A 23,372-nucleotide genomic window follows, 5' to 3' on the forward strand; every position below is an offset into this window, starting at 1 on the left:
TTGGTCCGCTTACTATCATCAAGTTTTAGTTTTATTATTATTGTATTTATTTATTTACAAAATCAGCTGAGTTGTATTTGCATTCCGTGAACGTACCTGATTGTGCACGAGCAGGACATCTACGTCTGAAGCTTATGTTCATTAGTGAAGTGATTATCATGCTTTTAACTATTTAGGTGAACAGTTACAAACCCCGGCTACTTTCTGAGTTTTAGTAAATGACACGAGCTGCATTACCGTTTAATGGAAACCTTCCTTTGACCTTATGTGTCCGATGTTCGCGTTTATACACACAGTCATTTATCTGATTGAACACTAACGAGCTCAACTTCTGTTGCTTGTTGAGTAGAGCCATCTAGTGGACGAAGAAGGAAGTTACCGCACCCTATAATGGTTCATTATTAGTTCAGAATAAAAGTATTCAGTTCACAGTCCTCAGTGTCCGGGTTCTATAGGTTTTCTACTCTCCCTTTATCTGCGAGTCAGGTGTGACCACATGAATCGTTTAATCAACCGCAGAGCGTTACAATAGCCAGCACCGTGCCTTGAGGATTTGAGGTTCGGGTATCTATTATAGGCAAAAGGTTGGGATAGTCGTTGGAGAATGTCGCCACCTAGTGGAAGGCGTGAGTGTGCAAATACTCCAGGTTCATTAGATAAGATAAGATTTTATCGATCCCGAAGTAAATTGCACAGTAGCGTACATATTGCACAAGTTAGTCTAAAAGGGACATCCGACAAAATTGCACTTACCATTGTTTAAGATAGACCTTAAGCATTTTGTACTTCTAGGTATCAGCATTCATCCCTGTATTCTACAGTATTCTAGTTCATTGGTATGTTTAATTCTAACCTACTATACTGTACTTGGATATGTTCTATGAGTAAATGACAAAGCACTTTGTAAGTTGCTCTGGATAAGAGCGTCTGCTAAATGCCGTAAATGTAAAATTTCTAGAGTGCATAAAATTACTAGAGCAAATAGAAATAAATTATATTAAATTTTACATTTATTTATTATATATATATATATATATATATATATATATATAAGGCATGCACATGGTGTTTCATATTATCAGAATGAGTTTCCAGGTTAAAAAGTTTGTTTTCTTCAGCAACACTGTGCTTTAATTATCAAAATGAATGGTCTTCTATTTTTCTACGCTATTCTCCCTAAAAGGCCTCATGTAGATGCCCTGTGAGGCGACGTCTCCAGACTAGCCTGATTGTGTCCTGCTGTTGGCGTTCAAATGGCTGCACTAACTGTTTTCTCCGCTGAGCGGGTGGGAGGCAGTGTGTGCTGACGGGTTGGGGGTTTCACTCTGAGGTCTGGGAGCCCTGGGAAGGCAGCTTACTGTCAGAACAATGGGCTCCTTTGACCAAAGAGAGGCCCTTAAGACATGTGGCCTCCTGTCACCGTGGCAACCCCCCTTAACTCCCCCCCCAACGGCATTGACAGCTGGTGAGGGAGAGTAACAAAAATGGACTCCATCTCTTTCTCTCACTCTCTTACTTTGTTCTGTGTCGTAACTTCTTGTCGATGATTCCCGTGTTAAGAGGCCTTAGTGTCAGCGGGTACACTTGGGCTGCTGTCCTGGAAGGACACTTTACTTGCCTGTTTAGTGCTTTTCTAAGATGTAATATACCCAATTATCACGCCTTCATCAAGGAGTAGTACTGCAGGACAAAACCCTAAACTACAGTCCTGTAGCAGCACCACTATAGAATTTGTTGTGGCTCCAGACTGCAACCCCAATCCACGTGCTCAAGGTCTTCAGGAAAGTCAGAACATTGGAGCTGGGAATGTTGGAACTGTATGTGGCAGTTTGTAGATGTCCAGGACCGGATCTGGGAACCACAGCACTAAGTTCTGTAGCATGCTAGTTGTCCAGCACCCGTGTCGCTCTACTCTGTTCTGTCGTTAAGTAAGGTCTTGTGTTTTAAAGGTGAGGTTTTGTTCTGAAAGTTCCATTTTCTTGTCTTTGAGTGAGCTGGCGCTGGCTCTAAGTTATGGAGAGTCCATGATTACCCGTTATCCCATTGATTTAACAGCAATGGGACAACGACACGGTACTCCAAAAACCTACATACACAGTACTCCAAAAACCTACATACAAGGTACGCCAAAAAACTACATACACGGTACACCAAAAAACTACATACACGGTACTCCAAAAAACTACATACACGGTATTCAAAAAGCTACATACACAGCACTCCTGTCACGGTACAGCCCCTCCCCCCTCAAACGTCTCCGTGTGTGTGTGTCTGTAGTGCCACGCCCTCTCGTGTCGTTCACTTGATCCTTGTGTGTAATTGTCATGCGTGTATATAAGTCTCGTGTCTTATCGTTGAGGTGGTCGGTGTTTGACCCAATTAGTCTGTGTGTTAAGACGTGTATGTTACATGTGCAATAAAACGTATGTTTATGTTCAACGTGCCTCGTCTCCGCATCCTGCTAAACCCTCCAACGTTATAACTCCACTAATTCCTTTAACTCCAGCTCTGTTTAGTATCAGTGGCAGTTAGTATTTGTTCCTTCCCAAACACCTGAGTCACCTCACTGGGTAATTCCCAAAGCACACTGGCATTTGAATCCAGTGCAGTGCAGAAAAAAAACTCCAGTCTTGGGATTACCAGTACGGGGAACCACCACTGTCATCTATTTTCCTGCTGGGATTAAGAAACACAAGACCTGGTCCCCTGCTGGGAATTCAGATGTATCCGAGATCTCCGTCCAGATGAGTGCAGTCCTTGCAACAGCTAAGATACAATACAGGACCCTCAAACTCTCAGACCTTTGGTAGAGGCCCCGAGCTTGAAGGAAAAAAAGTCCTCACAGTGGACTACACCTGCCTTGTCTGCCTAAATATTCACATTTACAAAATAAAAGACTTCTTTATTCACCTAAATATATTTTGGGTTTGGTGTGAATGAAATATAAAAGAAAGTGACCTGACATCAGATTGAAACTCTGCTTTGCTTTCCAGAGAAAATATTAGTGCCGTTTCCTTCAGCACAGTCATGTTTGTTCTTCTTCTGAACAGAATTTTCAGGGGTGTATAAAATTGTAAAGCTTAGTTACAGTGTTCATAGAGCTTATGTTCCAATTTGCCAGGGTGACCAATTTGACATTTACAATCAAACAAGGCATTTGTTAAATGTTTCAGTTTATCTTACAGGTCGAAACTAAGGTGTTTGGGCTGTGGGATTGAGTGTTGAACTTGTGAGCACCGCAAATGTTTATTGCCAAGGTTTGACTTTTTTTGCCTTTGGCTACAGTTTCGACCAATAATCGCTTATGAGAAGGTTTGTGTTCATTGAGGAATTAGAATCCGATACACACATTCTCTCAGGGAAAGGGCAGCAAAGCTGTGGTGGATATACAACATCCTCCCAATCCAATTACCAGAACCAGAAAGAATCGAGCCTTGTAATGTTTTTGTGTGAGCACTCATCCCACCACTGTGCTGAATCCATATTTACTCAGTCTGTTCCAAATGGCAGAGGCTCAGCATTGAAAGGAGGTCCGTCAGGAACACGTGGGACTTCTGTTCTACCGCGGCTGTGACTACACAGCTGGAGAATGCGGATAGCTGGACGTGCAGACACACCTCAGCTACCCAGACAGACAGCAGCGAGAGGGAGAGCAACTATTTGGATTTGCCATTTGCAGAGGTCAAAGGGTCGTGTGCCTGAGGGAGCGATCGTCTATGCGGGGGACGGATTTAAAGATAACCTTTCAAAACTCAGCCGAAGCCGGTCGGCTGGCCAGTCATGGTTATCTCCATGTTAGGTTTCCTAGCTGAGAGACACGTTGGGCTAACCAGTGACAGCTTTAATTAGGCCTGCTAGTCAAGTTTCATTTTGTATGCAGGGGAAGATCGTTTTAAATCACAGCTCTTCTTTATCCCACAGAATCTGTTACAAAAAATGGTTGAGTAACCAAAGGAGAAAATGGTTCAATGATTCAAATCATTTGTTGATTTAATCCAATTAAAGACAGATCTCTGTGAAGCTTAAATTCAGTTTCAGAGTAATTAGTCTTCATCAGAGAGACAGGGGCTCTTCACAGAAACCTCACTCTGATTAACAGGCGCAGTAATGAGATAATGTGAGTCAGCTCGATACACACGCACACACACACCTCGAGAGAGTGAAGGAGACTGACAAGTGTTATTAGGTTGGATGTTCCCTTGTGCTGCTGTTGTATGGAAGCGTGCAGCACTTTGTCTTATTAATTTTAATTTTATTATTCTTGTTTACATAAGGTGAAAGGTAAACCTGTCTATCTATCTTCTCTTGGAGTTTTTTTTTTGTAAGTTTTATTTTAGGTGCACTTTTTAGACATAAACATTTTTTGAGTGTATTTGAAGAAACATCGTCCAGTGTTGAGCCAGTTACTGTACAGCACACCAAGTTTCATCCTTATACAAAGACACTTTTAATGGGCCCCTCACAAGAAAAGAAACCGGTCCGAGATCAGCTGTAACATATTACTGAATATGTACTGAACTATGGAACATAACAGGACTGTGATTAGGAGAAGGGTCAGCAGTTCTGTGAAAAGCGTGACTGTGCAGAGGTCTGTAGAGAATACAAAACCAGACACCACTGCACCACAGGAAACTTCTGAAAGACGTTCCACACATTAGGTGTGAAGGACAAATCCTGGAACCAGCGATGCTACAACATGTCTAATTCTGCCTTCCTTCAGCTTGGGGTCATTTAACAGTACATCTGTTCATCTGTTCAAGTAACATCCATTTCATATATTCAATTTGTCATACATATCTTAAACACAAAGTTAAATTCTCTCAGCCATCGACTAAATAATGTACTATAATAATGTTCAGAGTAACTTGTGGGATGTTTTATTTCCACTATCCTGCACCATACGTCATGTTTACACCTGAGGAAACGGAACTCAATTCTCAGTACACGCCTGTGTGACAGTGCAGCTGAACTGAAGTGAACTGAACTGAATTCTGTCCCACTGAAATGAGGTGCATTGTGTGTCCTAAAGTGAATGTGTTTTGGTTTTCAGAAATAGAAGACAGTGGGCTGAAGGAGGTTCTTGGCTGACCGGAGAAAACAAATTCTTTACATTTTAGGCTATTGGAGCCCAGATTGTTTTTGAAAAATTCACATTTAGGTCCCAAAATATGACTGATGTCCTGGAAAAAGAGAACGTGTGGTCACCTCTGGACACCAGCATCCAGCTTCTGTTTGAGTGAATGAATCATATACAATATCTGTGAAATAAGGGATTTTGTAAATCATTATAGATTACTGTGTCTCTTTCATAGTAATTAGAGCATCGGGTAGATGTAAGAACTCTTATCTGGTTATTTGTTGTATTTGGGGATATTTTCACGTAGCCTGCACACTACTGGAACACTATCACACAAATCGAGTACGATCGTGTTGATGGTCACATTATGATCACCTTTTTTTCCCAGTTGTGATCTGAAATAAACCTGTTCATGTGTAAGTGAAAGCAGGGTTGAATGTTTCAGGCAGGCAGTGTATGGTGGAAAAAGGCTCACGGCATGTGACCTTACCGGACCAGCACGGCCATCCATCTCCATGGAGAGACGGCAGGAGTCACAACCAGAGCAGCGTTCCCGGAGGCACCACTGCAGGACAGTCCGCTGCACTGGGGAGCGTGGACAGGGGAGGGGAATCCTTCACGCTGCCTCAGAGGAGGGGAGTTAGAAAGAGAGAGACAGGCAAGACAGACAGAGAGAGTGAGACGGAGAAAGATAGAGAGATGGAGACAGATAGACAATATCTGCTAGACTCAAAAGAAGAAAACCCCACCAACAGGAATGTGAGAGGGTCTTGTGGTGGTGTGTGTGTGTGTGTGTCTGTGTGTGTTGGGGGTGGGGGGGGGGAGATTAGGGAGCTTCATTGTTGTCTGCAATGTATCCTGCTCTGGAAGTGCAGGTCTGACAGGCCAGTCACATGACCGTAACAAGGCAGAAGTGTTTATTTTGCTACGTGTGTATGCTGGGCTGGTTGGTTTCCACTCAGCGCCCGCTCAGCATGTGTGTGGGGAGAGCTGCAGTGAGGGAGAAGATGATTGCAGGCTACACGAGGAACAACATGGCCTGTTTCCTCGCTGCAGTGCGCTCCTTCTGTAATGTGAGCTAGTTCTCCCCTGAGAGCAGCCCATGATGGCCAAGAGAAAGGGAGATCCTCTGGCCTGTGACATGCACACACAGACGGTTTCCAGTCAGAGGGCTGTCTCTGTATGAGGGAGCTCGGCAGGTTTCGTGCTTGGCCATTGGCTGAAGCACTGGCAGGGTTTGCGTGACCAGCGTTGGAATTATATGGTTTGTGATGAGTGATCACAGATGAATGACTTTGGTAGAATTGATGGTTTTGTTCCATGAGCTCTGCCTTGCTGAAGTTAATACGGTGCGTTTCTGTGAAGTTATGATTGCTGTAATACCTTGAGACTTCATGTCACACAAATTTCCAAGTACCCTTCTGGTTCCAGTTGGTCAGTTGGAGCAGTTGTTGGGACACTTGGTTGGTCAAACGGAATTTCTCTCAGTTTCTCCTTTGTCAAAGAGCCTGAGATTATAGATGGAGTCAGGAGTGTTCTTGGAGGAACTGAGGGTTTGAAGACGAGACATGTAGACATGTAAACATGTAGATATAAGACCATCGCGTGTTAGAGCTTGGTGAAAGAAATCTTGTGTTCAACGTACTCAATGGAAAAAAAAAATGTTAGTGGGTTGGGTGAGTCAGACGTGTTTTGGGTTGATTTGAGGTTAGAAGATGAAGCTATGGTGTTTCTGTGGGGCCAAACTTCAACACCCAATGACTAAGGCCAGTTTTGGATTTGAGAAACACAGGTGGAAGTCCAGACTCAGGGGGCAGGCCTGGAAATTTCCATTGGAAAGCTTAGCCTGTTCCAGGGTTGGGAGGTGTGTGTGAAAGTGTGTGTTTGTGTGTCTGTGACTGTATGTGTATGTGTTTGTGTGTCTCTGTGTGTGTATTTGTGAGTGTGTGTGGGACAGAGCTGTGGTGAAGGGTTGGGTTTGGGTATTTGGCTGACTTCCAATCACTGCAGGATGTATTCTAGTTCACACGAGTAGAAGCAGTAATAGCTGGTTTCAGGGCTCTCTGGTGGACGCAGCAGTGATCATGTAAAGATTCCCTAGAACAAGACTCTCCGAGTGAGAGTCACAGTACCTTCCTCTGACAGGAATCCAAGGTCAGTTCACAATGTACACTAAAAAAATAGATAGTGGTCAAGCACACAGTGACTGATTACTGATTGACCACACTAGAACTGTAACCCTCAGATAGATGACTCATCACCAGTAACACTAATCACCTGTTAACCCTCAGAACGATGCCTCATCACCAGTAACACTAATCACCTGTTAACCCTCAGAGCGATGCCTCATCACCAGTAACACTAATCACCTGTTAACCCTCAGATAGATGACTCATCACCAGTAACACTAATCACCTGTTAACCCTCAGAGAGATGACTCATCACCAGTAACACTAATCACCTGTTAACCCTCAGATAGATGACTCATCACCAGTAACCACTAATCACCAGTTAACCCTCAGAGAGCTGACTCATCACCAATGGAGCTCTTTGGCCTTGATCTTTCTTGCACACAATAGCAAAGAGCTGAAGTCATGAACACCATGAAACAAATTCCCAGAACTCACCTAGCTCGCTATTAAAAATGCCTACCTCACATTCACTGGACATATTATGAAGTATGTCTCTCTTACAGGTGTACAGTTACACACTGCAATTCATCTGTTAGCATGTTGTGTTTGTTAGCCACCCTCCCCCGCGTTCAGCACAGGTAGGTGTTTAACAACAGGATCACTTTTGACTAGATATTATTGCCTGTGGGAGGGACATTGTCAACACAACTGGTGGCACTAACATGGTCGTGGTTGTTGTGCTGGTGTGAGTCTATCAGGCGCAGGAGTGTTGCAGAAATGTTTCATGCATGTTGGTGTCAATGATAGTTTATGAGAAGTCTGCTATCCAAAAATATACAGTCAGCACTAGTCATGCATTCAGAAACACACTACTCATGGAGAGCTAACACAACTGTGAATGTTTCTAATATTCGTATAGATATATACAAATACACACATTCACTGGGTGTCTTATTAGAAGCATTCATTAATTAGAATGACTCACTAGGTGTATAGTTAGAGTAATTCGTTAAGATTCATTCACTAAGCCAACATCCATTAAATCACAAGAAATTCTAAACTTGAAGGCCCAGAATAAAGGTCTGCTAACACATCACTATAGACCAGAGCACAGGTGTGTTATAGGTGGGACTATTATATGACTAAATACTGTAATAAATCTATGACCATTAATGCTTTTTATCTTTGTAAATCTGCACAAATGGGAGTATTGAGAAGCATTCTGTTGTTTATGTTTATTCATTTTTGTTTTGAAAATGACATTTTGTCCACAACCACGTTTAATGGATGCCAGTAGTCTCCACTGTGTGTTTGCGTTTTCATTCACTAAGATGATGATGATTTTGTATTCGTATTGCTCATGTAAATGGAATGCTGAACTGTACTTAAACATCGGAGTATTTCAATGTTTTAATGATGTCATTCCTGGTTTCGGGTTTGTGATTTTTTTTAATTACACTTCTGAAATAAGGACACTGTATTTATGTACACCCATGGGTGGCTGTATTGTTATGTAATTACAGTACTGTGGGAGCATATAATGGTTGGTCCCATGGCACTGTAATCTAATCACTTTACACTGATGGTAACAGGTCTCTCAGTGGCGCTAATTAGTTTATCTTCCAGTTTCAGATCATTCAACTGAATAATCAAGGATTATTATCTATTGCAATGTCCACTTAATTCCTATCAAAATATTGACTAGAGTGTGCATGTGTGTGTGTGTGTGTGTGTGTGTGTGTGTGTGTGTGTGTGTGTGTGTGTGTGTGTGTGAGCGTGTGCTGCCTTCTTACTTTGTATTATTATGTGTAATTCCTATCAGTCATATGATTTAAGTATGATACAAATATTCTCATTTTAGGTAGATGATGTGCGTTCTTTGTAGTTATCCTCTGCTGGCTACATGCACTTAACATGTCCCTGTGTGTACCTGTGTGAACCTGTTTGCAGTGAGCAGGTGACCTCGTGAGCGCTGATGGATTTGGGCTTCGTTTGTAATATGTGATATAAAACTATGCTAGCTCGTGCCAAATCATATTACAGACCGACGAAACGAGTAGAGGTGAAAATTTTTCACTTATTTATTAATCGCAATGTTTAAATCGCAATGAACTCAGGCGCTGAGTTCTGGGGGGGAAAAAAAACACAAATCATATTCTAATAGAAGTGACAGTCGTTATTAAACTAACTGCTATCTAATATTTTATTGTTTTATCCCCATTTTTAAAAACAGATAAATTAATAGCTTAGCTCAAGTGTTTGCTAAAGTGACCCACTCCAAGACACCCACACATCCTCCGGAAAATATTGCTCATTAGCATTGAAAACAGTTATTGTTTGACATCAGTATAAGCACATGCTGGTGAAAATAGATCAAGAAACAAAGAAGTATAAATGATTACATCTTACCTCCGCTAAGTAGTAATTATAAAAGTAATAATACATTTATACTGTTCTGGACCGTTTCTCTTCGGGTTTTACACTCATACGCTATAGTAAGTAAGAAGATGGAATAATTAGTTAAGCAATTAGCCTGTACGGTATGATGCACCACGTTTGATGCGCCGCAGTTAATTACTGATACGTTTGGCGGCGGAGAAGCGGTGTGTTTCACCCGTCGTTCACACTGCCGAAAACCTGCCTAGTCCATCCTCTAAAACGAAAACGACAGTCTCAAAGAGTGAAGGAGCGATGCCCGATGAAATAACCTGCTTCTCTATCAATACTTGCTTCGGCAGCTCCGCTATGAGATATAAATATTTTTTTATTTCTTTGCTTCGCGAGGAATCCGAGGTATCCTATTGGCTCTCGAGAGCGAGGAAGAAACCTGAACGTGCCACCGTGCAATGCAGAAGCTAGTGGACGTCTGTGCCTTTGATCTTTAAATACCCTCTACCACTAAAACCACACTCCCGTTGCTTTGATTTCTCTTCCCCCCCCCCCCCCCCAGCTGTGACAGACAAATCCAGACGCACCCTAAGGCAGCGTGGTTAGACATGCACCGCAGCGCACCTATTTTTCCGCTTCATCGTCTGTCCTTTTCTTCCATTTCACACGCAGGAGCGGCGGACATTCGCCCTTCAAATCCGCAACCGTGTCTAACCCTCCTCAGTGGCCCCTATCGCTGCAGTCCCTTTGCTGCCGTCGTCTCACATTCGAGTTGGCAGTTTGCAGACGGTCCCTTGGTCCGCCCGTACCCCCCCCCCCCTCCCCCTGCTCACACAGCTCCCGTTTCACTCAAAGATGGCGTCGGCTTTGGAGCCGCTGGTCTCTGGCTGCGTTTTTGGGCTTGTTGTTGTCTGTGCTCCCAGTGCTTTTCGGATCATTCTCCGCGGCAACTCGACCCGAAATTCCGGTGAGTAGTCCCGCTATCCGAGGCGGCGGGCTTTAAAATGCCTACTGGTCCCCATCTGCCCGAAACCCGAACTGGACCAAGCGCCGAGGCGGAGGGAGCGGGGTACGGGGAGATGAAGATCGGGAGGGGAGGGGGGGTACGCCGGGGGTGGAGGGGGCGAGCGTACCGAGGCCTAGTCCGCACTAGCGGCCTTGTCTCCGTCGAGGGTGGGCGATAACGGGCAAGGAAGTGTGGAAAGGAGGTGGGGCGAGGGTGGGGGGAGGAATACACGCTTGCGGGGAAGGATTACTACGCGCAGCCGAGGCTTATTTAGGCCGCGTAAAATGTGAGCGTGGTGGCGGGTCACCGTGCCTGCTCGGGCGGGGAGCCGGACAGCAGTCCCCCCCGCATTGTGTCTGCGTAGGCCGCGGGCTCTCAGTGGGACGTCGCTTAGCCTAGCCGGCAGCATCACATTAGCAACACAGCACAAACCCCTTGTGTTGGCTGCGTGTTATTGTTTGAAAATTGTCGGGCGTAGTGTGGAATAGCGTCGCGGTGAGTTTTTTTTTTTTTGTTGGGGCTTTTTTGTTGTTGCTGTCAGTGCTGTATTATTAGCGCGTTGTTTCCTGTTGTGGAGCTTTTGGACGCCGACTAACCCTCATCCTTTCGCGGGAAGGTTTGTGCATTTAGCCTGGGTGCACATCGAGCCTGATGTAAACAGTTCGGTGAAGCTATGTAGCCAGCAAGCGCGGTGGAAAGTTAAAGACTACTTAGCTAGCTAATATTAGACTTCACAATTCCCCCGTTTACATAAAAAATATATTTACGATAGTAAACTAACGATAGTGCCAGCACACAGCTATGTTGGCTGAGAGAATTTCCAGTGCTTTTATTTCCATTGCTAGCACCAGCTAACTTGGCTGGCTAGCTAGCTAGCTAATGTTGTTTATCGGGCCCCCTTCATGATTTGTCTGTTGCTTGCAGAAATGTTTGAAGCTATGCACTGTTTTTGTGATGTACGTTTTCAAAATGGTTAAATATTGTAAATGCCTGATTCTGATGTTGGCTCAAATAGCCCGTTTTGAGGGCATAAGCTAAGCTAGGTTAGCTAGGATTGCTATGCGACCACTGACGGCTAGTGAGAGACGCTGAAGTTTAATAGTTTGGAAGTTGTTTAGGAAGTTTTTCTGCTACTCTGACATGAAACTGGGCGATGTTTGAGACTCCGTGGGGCGTTAAGAGTGTTTTCTTTAATTCATTGTTCGGACAACGGCCACTTGTTAGCTGTTCCTCGTTTTGGTAACGTTTGTTTTTGTTTTGATTTGAGGTCCCACAGAATGTTATCACACTCTGTAGCACGTGTCCAAAGTTTATGGGACTATTTGTAATCAAACATGGCCATGATGTGTGTTAAGTCCTACATAACATAACTTGGTAGATAGGTTTTGTGACACATCCGTAACTTGCACAAGTTCTTTGTTCCGGACAGGTCTGGATATTGCCACTTGTGTCTTATTCTGTGTCAGCCTCATCCAAAGCATGGTGTATTCCTGTACATCCCTGTCTGTGTAAAAGACACTACCAGCTAGTGAAAACAATCGCAATTGTTCCCTACATTTCTACCCTACATTTTAACACTGAGAGTGGTTCACAAGTGAATGGTTGGTGACTTAAGCCTAGTGTGATTTGTCCCATATTAGTGCCTGGAATATAATATTCCCATTATCATACATCCTGCACTATTTTTATTTTTATTTTTTGCTGTTAGGCATTTATCAAACTCAGGAGTGAAAGTGCTGGTCTGGGATTGAGGTATTGTCTTTCAGGTCTTTATAAATATTATAATATGAAGAAAGAGTATCTGGCATGGACTTTTAAGGAGTTTGATTAGTTTGAGTGTAAGCCTTGATGCTTTTTTGAAGTGTGTTGTTTTGCATCATGAAGTCGTGCTTGTGTCCCTGATGCCTGCGTTTCTGCTGGTGATGTAAAGAGCAGGACCTGATGGTCAAATGCAGCTAAACGGTGATGCTTGTTCTTACTGCTTGTTCAGGAGATGTCTGTTTATCTACTGACATGGGAGTCTTCATTGGAAGGGGACGAGTTTGTGATGGTTCTGTGTATCGTGTCAAAGTAGGAAAGGCTTTTCACCAGAATCTCTTCATGCGGATTTGGGGTTTTGATATGATAGGAGGATGATGGTTTGTGCTGTCTCACCTCTGCACAGGTCTGAATGCACTCCGTCCCGGTGTGAAAGCACCATGTCCAGAATACATTGCAGGAACTGATGGTAGGTATGCCACAGTGCCGCTGTCGGTAATGCCTCTGTGTGTGTGTGTGTGTGTGTGCGTGCGTGCAGGGTTCAGGAGCGACTGAACAGCGTTTGGCATGACGTCGATCAACCTTCGCCACTCCCGGGAGTAAAACCTGTTCTGGACCACTTTGTGAAGCACCACAGACAGGACAAAGACTGGGAAAAGAAGGGTAAAGAAAGGGAAGAAAACAAGGTGAACCGCCGGATGAAGTCACTGTTCCACTCTGAGTAGGGTTTTGTTTTGTTTTTTGTTTTTCCTTTTTTATTTCCATATGAACTGAGAAGGGGGGGGGGGGAAACAAAACCCCACTACACTGAAACTTGTCTAGAGACATTTGACCCTGCTGGATAACACTACATACCAGTCTCAGATTCACTGAACGATTCCTCCCTGTCGGAGGCTCAGTCCCCTTGCAATCTGAGGCTACTGTCGGTCCACCACGCTCCTGGTGTGGGTGGTGTTTCTAGGACTGTCCCAGGACCCCCACTCTGACTGGGCATCCCCTTGCAGCCCTGGTGCTGCCCAGAGTGAGGGCAGGGGGTTGCTGGGGGTAGCAGGAGGCCTTTCTCGTGTGGGGGGGTGTTGGTTTATGCTATGGTGATCAGCCTCCTCCCTGACTGCTTCTGCTTTGAGAGACTTGCCACTAGGCCCAGGGACAAGGGATAGCCGCCTAGGGCAGCGAGGAGGAGGAGGGTGAGGAAGAGGCAGGCAAGCTCCAGGGCCAAGGCCACTGGGTGCTTCCTGAGTGCTTGTGAGGGTGAGTGAAAGAGTGTGTGTGTGTGTGTGTGTCGGGCCGTGGGCCCGGTCTCTAACCGCAGCCATGGTGAAACTGGCCAACCCGCTGTACACCACCTGGATCCTGGAGGCCATCAAGAAGGTAAAGAGACAGAAACAGCGTCCGTCCGAGGAGCGGATCTGCAACGCTGTGTCCATGTCGCACGGTCTCGACCGAAAGACCGTGCTTGAGCACCTGGAGCTCAGCGTCAAAGACGGCTCTATCCTCAAGGTGTCCAACAAGGGGCTCAACTCCTACAAGGACCCTGAAAACCCTGGACGCCTGGCCCTCCCCAAACCCAGGGGCGGGGGCGGGGGCGGGGGTGGAGCTGGGGGCGGGCCCGTGGCTGGGCCTGTGGGCGGGGGCAATGGAAGCACCGCCCCCAGTTCTTCCAAGAAGCCGGGCCTGGACTGGAACAAGCTGATAAAGCGTGCCCTGGAAGGGCTCCATGAGGCTGGCGGATCGACGCTCAAGAGCATCGAGCGCTTTCTGAAGTGTCAGGCGGACGTCGCGGCTTCCCTGTCGGGCAGTAGTGCCATGGGCCCGGGGCTCTTCCACCAGCAGCTGAGGTTGGCACTGAAGCGAGCTGTCGCCCACGGACGCATCGCCAAACAAGGCCCGCTCTTCCGATTGGTCAGCCGCAGCTCCCACGGTGACGGCACCGGCTGCATCTCGCTGGACTCGCTGCCTCCTGTTCGGCTGCTTCCCCACGAGAAGGATCGGGTAAGAGACAGACACACACACACACACAGTGAGTTTCTCACTGTAGTTGCAACTCAAGTTTTTTTTCTACACCAACCAAACAAATGCCTGTGAACACTGACAGACTCATTGGGTTCATGTGAACAGCTTGTGTGTGATTGTGGGAATACCTTAGAAGGCATCAACACACACACACGCGCACACACACTAGTTCGTTTAGTCAGTCACTCAGTTCTTTTCTAAATGTACATCTTTACAGCGTTGGGTGTTCCTGTACTTCTGAGCGATGTGTCCCTTTGGCCTGTCCCGTGTTCTTGACTTTTAATTCAGGATCAAGTTCTGTGCTGGTGTCAAAGAGTTGCATGTTAACAATTTAAAACTCCCACTGCTATGTTTCACAGCACTAGGTGTGAAGATGTTTTGAATTGACATCAAAGGTGCTTGTTCTGGTCTAGTAACACTAACACACATAGTCACAAGAAACTGCTCTCTGTCTTTAGTGGAAAAAATTGATGTAGTGTGGACCACGTGAGCGCAGATGAGATGGACGTGAAGTGGCGTCTCAACCGCCCGTCAAACCCTGTTCAGGACAGATGCGTTTCAGTTTCTCTTTCTCATGCACACACAAACACTGCTTTCACTTCTGCTTGTATTGCCAATAATGCGCACGCACACACACACAATTACATCTGTGTGTATCACAGTATGCTTTGTGTAGATTTTGGAGTATATTGACATCTGACTGGTTCTCTTTTTAATACCTTTTGTCGGACAGAAATTTTAACTTAAGTAAATGCCCATTACATGTGATGTGATGTAGTGGTTGACACGGCTTATGACCAGATATTTATGTCGGTTGGTTTTGTTCAGACTGTGGGTGGAAGTGTTGTAGAAAAAGGTAGCTGTGTTAACACATCGTGTGTCGGTAAAGATGGCCAAAACCACTTCCTGTTAGTGTGTGGTTTTTTTTTTTTGACGTTTCATTGTTCAAAGTTATCTAAGGATTACGGTGTTATAGTAGTTTTTACTAGACATAGCGTTGTATGTTAATTTATAACAAGTTAACGTCTGAGGTGTTATTTATTTGTATCCCAGTCTGTTATGGTGTAAAATCCACAGGCCAGTTAAGCTCTGTGTGATGTGGCCGTCACCCATGTGTGGCTGAGACTCGGAGCCCTATGTTTGAACCCCTTTCTCCACTGGATGTTGGCGACATTCTCTCCCAGGCTGGTTGAAACTGCAGATCACGTTTCATGTGTGGGGTTTAAGTTTAAGGGCAGAGCACGGCTGTGTCTGCGCTGAGGTCAGCCAACTGGGGCGCACTAGGATGAGGTCATTTCCGCTTCCTCCTGACCACGGGGAGGGCCTGGAGGCTTGCGTCCTGCCGGACCTCGGGGTGGAGTCCTGCCAGACCATGGCGCTCGGTGTCCTGTTGGGCCTCGTTTAACAACTTCATTAAGTGATAAATCGAAACACGTGTTTAATTGTAGGAAATGATGAATGGTCCATCGGTTTGGGAACTACAGGTTGGAGAATGAACGTGATTTTTGTTGTTGTTGTTGTTGTGCCCTGGTACTGAGTGGAACATGGTGGCAGGACAGGCCTGAATGACACGTGGGGGTGTGGTGAAGATTTTGTGGAGTGGCCCTAAATGTGTGTGTCTGGGGGTGGCTTGTTGGCGGCGAAAGTGTGATCTGTAAGCAGGGCAGTGGCAGGACGTTGGTAGTTTTTGGGCAGAGTGATGCTGCACTGTTGGGTGTTTTGGGTGGAGTTTTGGACTGTGTGGTGGGGTGGTTGTGTGAATCTGTGTGGTAGATTGCAGACCATCTACTACAAGCGGTGCCAGACCAAGGCCAGGAGGATTGTGAAGGACCCCACCCATCCCAACAATAGGCTCTTCTCTCTGTTGAGGTCAGGGAGGTGCTTTCGCTCCCTGAAGACCAAGACAGAGAGACTGAAGAGGACCTTCTTCCCACAGGCTATTCGGGCCCTGAATCAGGGAAACTGATAAACTGTGGGGATCACCACCACCATGTAACATAACTGTAAACATGTTCAATTACCACCATGTAACATAACTGTAAATGTCATTTTACAAAATGGATCTGTACATTCTGTACATTGTGTACATGCATATATACACAACCATATACATTGTACATTGTGTATATAAACATATTGTACATACATTGTTAATATATTTTTGTACATATGTAGAATAATATATTTCTCTATGCACCCCTGTTTTCTTTTCCTCAGTTTGGACAGAGCACTCTCAACCATTTCACTGCGAGTTATACTGTGTATGACTGTGTATGTGACAAATAAACCAAACTTAAACTTAGAGATGGAGTGTGCAGGAACCTGGTGGCATTTAGTGGGTGGAGCCCAGGGGCTGGTTCAGTGTACAGCATGAGGCACTGGAAGAGAGAGAGGGAGAGTCAGAAAGGGTGAGAGTGTGAAGGAGAATGAGGAGAGACACTGCGCGCGTACACACACACACACACACACACACACACACACACACACACACACACACACACACACAGAGACGGTGGGTCGGAGCGGGAAGGGGGTCAGGGGGGCGGTGCTATGTTTCACATCCTGCTGAGGCTGGCTACCAGCTGTAGTGTGTGTGTGTGTGTGTGTGTGTGTGTGTGTGTGTGTGTGTGTGTGTGTGTGTGTGTGTGTGTGTGTGGGAGAGAGAGAGAGATTCAGAGCTAGAAAGGGGAGCCTAAAAATAAAAACATTGAGAGAGTGTGTGAGAGCCAGGTATCAGTAGAGTAGGAGAGAAGGAGTGTGTGTGTGTGTGCTGGGGGGCTCTGACCGACATGAAGGCTCCAGGAGAAGCCCAGTACACACCCACTGTAGTAACCCGATAAACACAACTCTGCCTTCCGCTCTTTTGTCCTCGAGGCAAAACACACATACTCACACACACACACACACTCCTATCACGTCAGATCTGGTTGTCAGCGGCGAGGATGTGGGCTGTAGGGTGGCGGCTCACATTGCGATGGCGTGCCGAGCGTTTCTTCTGAGCCTCTCAGCCGTCTTCAGCCTGTGTGTGGAGGAACGGCGCAGCGCTGTGACCCTGCCAACACACACGCATGTGTGATGTCTGTGCGTGTGTGTAGTATCGTCTTCTCAGGAATTGCAAGGTGTCTTTGAATAGCACAGACTTTTGCGTAAGTCGTGATCATGCACTATGTGAGAAGCATGTGAAGGAAATGGTTGCTTTGAAGGGGCGTGTGTGTGTGTAACCTGATACAATATGTATCACAATGCATGTCACCTAACCTATATTTATTAACAATAATACATTTAATAAGTAATAATAAATAAAGACCAATAACACAGTCAGTGGGGTGAGTAAATTTAAAGTACCAGTACTGGAAAAAAGAATTCCTGAATACAGCCAATAGCTTCTAATCTCTGTCTAACAGGACAGGATTCACCTCTGGATATTATTAGAACTCACAAATGTTAACACTTGCAGTGATAACTTATAAATTAATAGAATTTCATAAATGATGATAACTTTAGAAATTTTCCATCCATGTTTACCCAAATATCACCTTTTAAAATGTTGAAGGTGCTGACTGCAGTTGCTTGTCCAGGTTTTAAAACAATTTGTACGTTGTCCTTAGACAAATGTGGTGTTTCCTTTTTTCCTTGTTTTTCCTTTTTGAGGTGCCATCTGTTGGATATTTTAAATATTGCACTTAAACTTGAACGCATCAGTATCACACTGGTGAAGAACACAAATATTCATAAATAATGCCCCGGTCGTGACCATACCGATCCAGGTGTCGGTAATGATGCATTGACGATATACTGCTGTATCAATATATCGAAGCTTTATTTGGGTTTGGCAGTCTACGCCTCTCCGTTCTCATTTATGGTAACGCTGCGATCAGTGTCAGTGCCGTCTTTGCAGTGTTTGTTAATTAGGCTCATTAAAACCTGTTAACTTCCACAGCGTTGATGGTGTTTCTGCAGTGGCGATGTACTCTGCTGTCCATTAAAGTCTGGATAAGAGTGTGCGTGTGTGTGCGCGCGCGGTGTTTTAAAAATGGATGTTTGTCTAAGCAGTTTGTGCCATCGACCCTCCATCTGATAAGCCTGGTGTCTGAGTGAGTGTCTGCAGTTTGTTGCATTGGACATTTTCGTTGTCTCGAGATGCTAGACATGAAGGGGACACGCCCCACAACAACCAACACCCTCCCACCCCAGAACAAATGGATGCGTCCTGGAATGAGTTGCCAGCGTGTGGACATTAATTCTCTCAGCTCCCCCATTACCGTGTCACACATCTCCATTCAGAGCTGACGGCACTCGTCACGTTCTGGCATGCCCTGATATTGGGTTATAGCCAGGGCATGGGGGGGGGGGGTCAAACAGAGGTCATGGATACATAAATGGGGAAATCTCAATGCTTTTGGGAAGGAGAGCAGACGTTATTGCTTTGTGTGTGTGTGAGTGAAAGAGAGGGAGAAATGGTGGCAGCGAGTGTAGGAGTCAGTAGTATGACAGACCATGACCCCTACTGCCCTTCCACCTTCGCCACGGTTTGGGGTCGCAGTCAAGTCAACTTGCGTACATGAGAAACTGGGGTCTGGGCTCTCTGAACACACACTGCCATCTTATGTAATACTAGTAGGGGCAGGGAGGTGATATGTCTCCAGAGGAGCTGTGTAACACTCACCCTCCACTGCGTAAGGTCAGTTTTATTATTCTGTGGAGTGAGTTTGAGTGCCACAAATCCAACCATTTGTTTTAGTTCTAAAGAAATTTAGATTTTAAGGTTATTTGTCTGTATGCACACAGCATCTGTGTGCGTGCATATATGTGCACGTGAAACCGATTGCTAGAGGCAGTATGTTTGATGTCAGAAGTCATGATGCCAAGCTGTTCTTACCAGTGGAGATGGGCAGGTGTGTCGATGATGTCACCTGCCCTTTCAGCAGCCCTGAGGCACCTGGTGAAGGGGAGGGGCTTGGGAGGGGGAGGAGCTAGGGATGAATACGGAAGGGTCCCATGTATTGATTGTGTTTCTCTTTCTCTCACTGAAGGTGAAGAGGAGAATCTGGAGAAGGGATGAATTCCACATGGCATGTGTATTTATTGATTGTGTCGTTCTTACTATAATTCAGTGGGAAGAGGCGGGGCTAAAGTTGAAGGGGTGGAGCTAAGTGACGAGATGATGAGTGCCTTGCGCCTAGATTTTGCACAATACACACAATCATGGTCATGGTGGCCACATGTTGGTCCAGGATGTTGGATTTAGGACTGGATTCAAGGACACACACGTGCACCCTCAGCATGTTAGTTACTGGAGATTATTGTTTATGAAGTATGTATACAGAGCATTAATTGTCGAGAGACTTCTTTAATGCACTGAAAAGAAAACCACAGACATTGTTAGTTAATAATTTGTTTTTAATGTACTCCAGAATACTGATGGTAGGTATAATGGGTTTGTTTTATTAATCCTCTTTTTGGTGATATTTTTTCTTTTTAATAGTTTTTGTCACTCTCTTGTGCAAACACACACACACACACACACACACACACACACACACACAGAGAGAGACGTAATGAGCCTATAACATGCCTCCATACTGCGCAGACCTCTCTGTGAACCCATGCCCTTCATAAATGATGGATCGCAGGTTGACACTTGAACATCTCACACACACGCGCGCGCAGCACCCATTCACTGAGTCATTACTCGCTGATGTTCGGCGTGTAGCTTACACTGTTGTACAAGAGCGAGGCACAAGGACAAACTGTGTGTGGGGCTGAAATGTGTGTGTCTCTCTCTCTCTCTCTCTCTCTCTCTCTCTCTCCCTCTCTTCTCTCTCTCTCTCTCTCTCTGTCTCTCTCTCTCTCTTTCTCTCTCCCACACACACGTCTTCAGGAGCATAAACACATTTGTACTCTTGTCACTCTCGCCGTTGCATGCTCGCGCGTGTTTGTTTCTCTTCTACATTATCCAGTGCCAAACTGCTTGTAGAGTGAATCATGGGCACTGATGTCCCTCAGCTCATGATCAGTAATGTTTTGGTTCTTATCACCCTAAGAATCGTCACTTCTCACCAGGGTTGGATCTGCTCTGTGTGGTGCTGCTGAACTGATCATGGGAGGTTTTTAATGGGCTGGAATTCTATTTTGGAGAAGGAGCTCAATATTTCTACAACTACCCCAGTGAAAGCGGAGCAGTGAAGAATTTCTGCAGGCAGGAACCAAGGGAACGCCCGTGTGTTTGGCTGGGTCATTTCTTACTGCGTTTGATGTGCCACACACACACACATCAACCTGATGACGACAGTATCAAGGCCAAAAATTCACAAGCAAAATGGGCCAGCCTGCTCCAGAAGTGGTTTGACGAGGAACCTGGACACACCACTGGCATCAGGAACGTGGACACCATTAATATCTGGAGCAGAGCTGGGCATTGTGCTTGTGAGATTTTAAAAACAGACTAACCGTGGAACGGATCATCACGTTCCCAACGTCGTCCTCCAAGTCTGTGACTGATGTGGAAGAACAGACAAGCAAAGACATTTGGCGACAAAAGGAGAGATGAGAGAGAGAGAGAGAGAGAGAGAGATGCTGCACATGTTATGTAGCTGAGATGAGGGACAGTAAACAAGTAGTGTGTGTCTGTCTGTGTCTCTTTTTTTTCTCTCTCTCTCGCTCACTTGTCAAATCCAGTTTTTTGTTTTCGTGTATGCCAGTGCTGTGTGATCTGAAGGCGTGTCCATACACCCAGTCCTGGCGATGGTCTCTGCAAATCCTGCCAAGGCTCTGTACTGCGTCAGCGTGAGTGAAGGCTGTGCATTAGTTCAGGAAACAAACTTCACGCTGCTTTTGGGCTGTTGGCATGTTTCACGGATGATGATACCAGTACGTTTCTGTCCAGCTGTTTTTCCGCTTCCTGTACTTTATTACCTTATACTGTTGGAGGAGTGAATCAGGGTTAGGCCTCGTCTAAGTGTTGGATTAGACCTTGTTATGGAGTCTCCCTACAACAATAGAGCACCCAAAACCTCATCAAGGGTGGGGCTTAATGCCCAGATGCCCCCCGTGCAGGGTGTCAGAAGCAGGCAGTGCAGCTAGTCCAGAAACCCAGACTGCTAAAGTCATATAGACAACGCACTCCACTTGGGTGATATTAGTCTGGTGTTTGACTGAACTGAGGCCCTGCCTCCAGGGTGTGAAGCCCCGCTCCCAGGGCATGAGAGCTGATTTATAGCAATATGCAAAAAAATGTTTTTCACATGTGCATACTGACCAATCACCGCCATTAGCTGAGGGCTTGTAGCTTTGAAAGTTTCAGGAAACAGTTTGTCCAAATAACTCCTGCCCTTTATTAAAATGACGTCATCGCCAGCATCGCAGGGCACATCTCAGCTGGCGTTATGTCGGCTGTGATGACGTTTTTGTGGCAGTAGAAACAGTTTCCTGACATGTAAGGAGCCGTGTAAGTGCATTTTAATGTTTACACAGCAGTGTAGTCACAGTTGGTGTTTTTATGCAGCAGTGTGATTGCAGTGTGACTGTTTATGTGGCCATGTAATTTACATTTATCCAAAGCGACTTAGAATTATGACTGAGCACAACTTGACTAATTGAGGGATAAGGGTCTTGCTCAGGGGCACAACAGTGGCAACTGGGCAGTGGTGGGACTTGAAACGGTAACCTTCTGATTACATGTCAAGTATCTTAACCACTGAGACACCACTGCCCTATAATCACATATGAGGTAGTATAAATGCAGTGTGTGTTAGTGTAATCTCTGTTTCACTCTTTACAGTACAGTGGTGTCTCAGTGGTTAAGGGACTTGAGTTGTAATCAGAAGGTTGCCAGTTCAAGTCCCAGTACTGCCAGGTTTCCGCAGTTGGGCCCCTGAACAAAACCCTTAACCCTCAATTACTCAAGTTGTGTTCAGTCAAAATTGTAAAGCGTCAGATAAACGCCGTAAACATAATGTGCACATGGCAGTGGAGTGGAGATGAGGTGGTCAGGGAGGTTGAGGACTGAACACTTAAATTCACATTAAAGCTCTTCTCTGGATGGCTCTCTGGGGCAAGGGCACATGGACCAACGTGCAGAGCGCTCTCTCTCTCTCTCTCTCTCTCTCTCTCTCTCTCTCTCTCTCTCTCTCTCTTGTTCTTTCTTTCTCTTTTTGTTCCTCTTCTAGCCCCAGGCTAGCTGTGTGTGCATGCCCCGGGTGAGTCGGAAAGAAATGAACCCGATAAATCACGTTCTTTGTGGCCGTATCTTCCCTGTCTCAACCTGCTCTGCTCTGACATCACCCACTCTTGCACACTCGTGTGTGTGTGTGTGTGTGTGTGTGTGTGTGTGAGTGTTTGTGTGTGTGTATACACACACACCTGTCCACTGAACCCCCACATGTACACAAACACACCTGTCCACTGATTGCCCAGTTGTACACGCACACACACCCTCCCCTGTACCACGATTCCACACATGTACACACTTGCACGGTTTCTCTCTCTCTCTCTCCTCTGTCCAACAGCCTGGCATTAATACCCTGCCTCTCTTGTTTTCTCCCTGCCCAGACCTGTTTCCTAATCGCTGCTGTATGCAGACAGACAGGAATACCTGTTTGTGTCAGGAACACACTCACAAACAAAGCAATTACAATTTACCTCACATGCACTGACCATATACCCACCCAACGGGTCTCTCAAGACTACAGAGTAAAGCGTTCGTTGGGGAAAATTGCCATTTCTTTAGAGAACGCCAGTGTGTGTGAATGTGTGCACAGAGGAAGGAGTGTCTGGAGATTCTGAGGAAGTGTGCAGAATCCAGCACAGAGTCTATGTCTGCGTGCAGGGATAGAGCCACACACAGACGGATGCGTCTGTCTCTCTGGGCATGCGCATCTGTCTGTCTCCGCCTGTGTGTTTGCGTGTGTATCTATTTCTGATGTGAATAATAAGGATGCAGGAACTCTGAAGTAGCAGCAGTGCTGAGCCCTTCCTCCGCTGTCCTCTCTCTCCTCGT

The 23,372-nt window shown here is 45.6% G+C and overlaps 1 protein-coding gene and 1 long non-coding RNA gene across 3 annotated transcripts in view; one reads left to right on the forward strand and one right to left on the reverse strand.

Moving 5' to 3' along the window:
• Nucleotides 1–4,430: 4,430 nt before the first annotated feature.
• LOC113587349 (uncharacterized) lies at nt 4,431–10,383 on the reverse strand. Its single transcript, XR_003411730.3, has 4 exons — nt 10,222–10,383; nt 6,461–6,624; nt 5,568–5,698; nt 4,431–5,258 (listed from the first exon to the last, which is right to left on the reverse strand). It is a non-coding gene; the product is annotated as an uncharacterized LOC113587349 (long non-coding RNA).
• Nucleotides 10,384–10,428: 45 nt separating this feature from the next.
• kat6a (K(lysine) acetyltransferase 6A) overlaps nt 10,429–23,372 on the forward strand; it is a 28,044-nt gene continuing 15,100 nt past the window's right edge. The window contains exons 1-2 of one of the 2 annotated variants that reach the window (XM_035529685.2): nt 10,429–10,564; nt 12,900–14,353. In XM_035529685.2, the coding sequence (XP_035385578.2) occupies nt 13,676–14,353 (678 nt within the window). In that variant the 5' untranslated portion in view covers nt 10,429–10,564; nt 12,900–13,675. Of the gene's footprint in view, nt 10,565–10,852; nt 11,099–12,899; nt 14,354–23,372 lie in introns of those variants that run through there. The other variant, XM_081714928.1, reaches the window with a different exon arrangement.

The sequence above is a fragment of the Electrophorus electricus genome, chromosome 5 (assembly GCF_041902795.1).
Source record: "Electrophorus electricus isolate QZ-2024a chromosome 5, ASM4190279v1, whole genome shotgun sequence".
NCBI lineage: Eukaryota > Metazoa > Chordata > Actinopteri > Gymnotiformes > Gymnotidae > Electrophorus > Electrophorus electricus.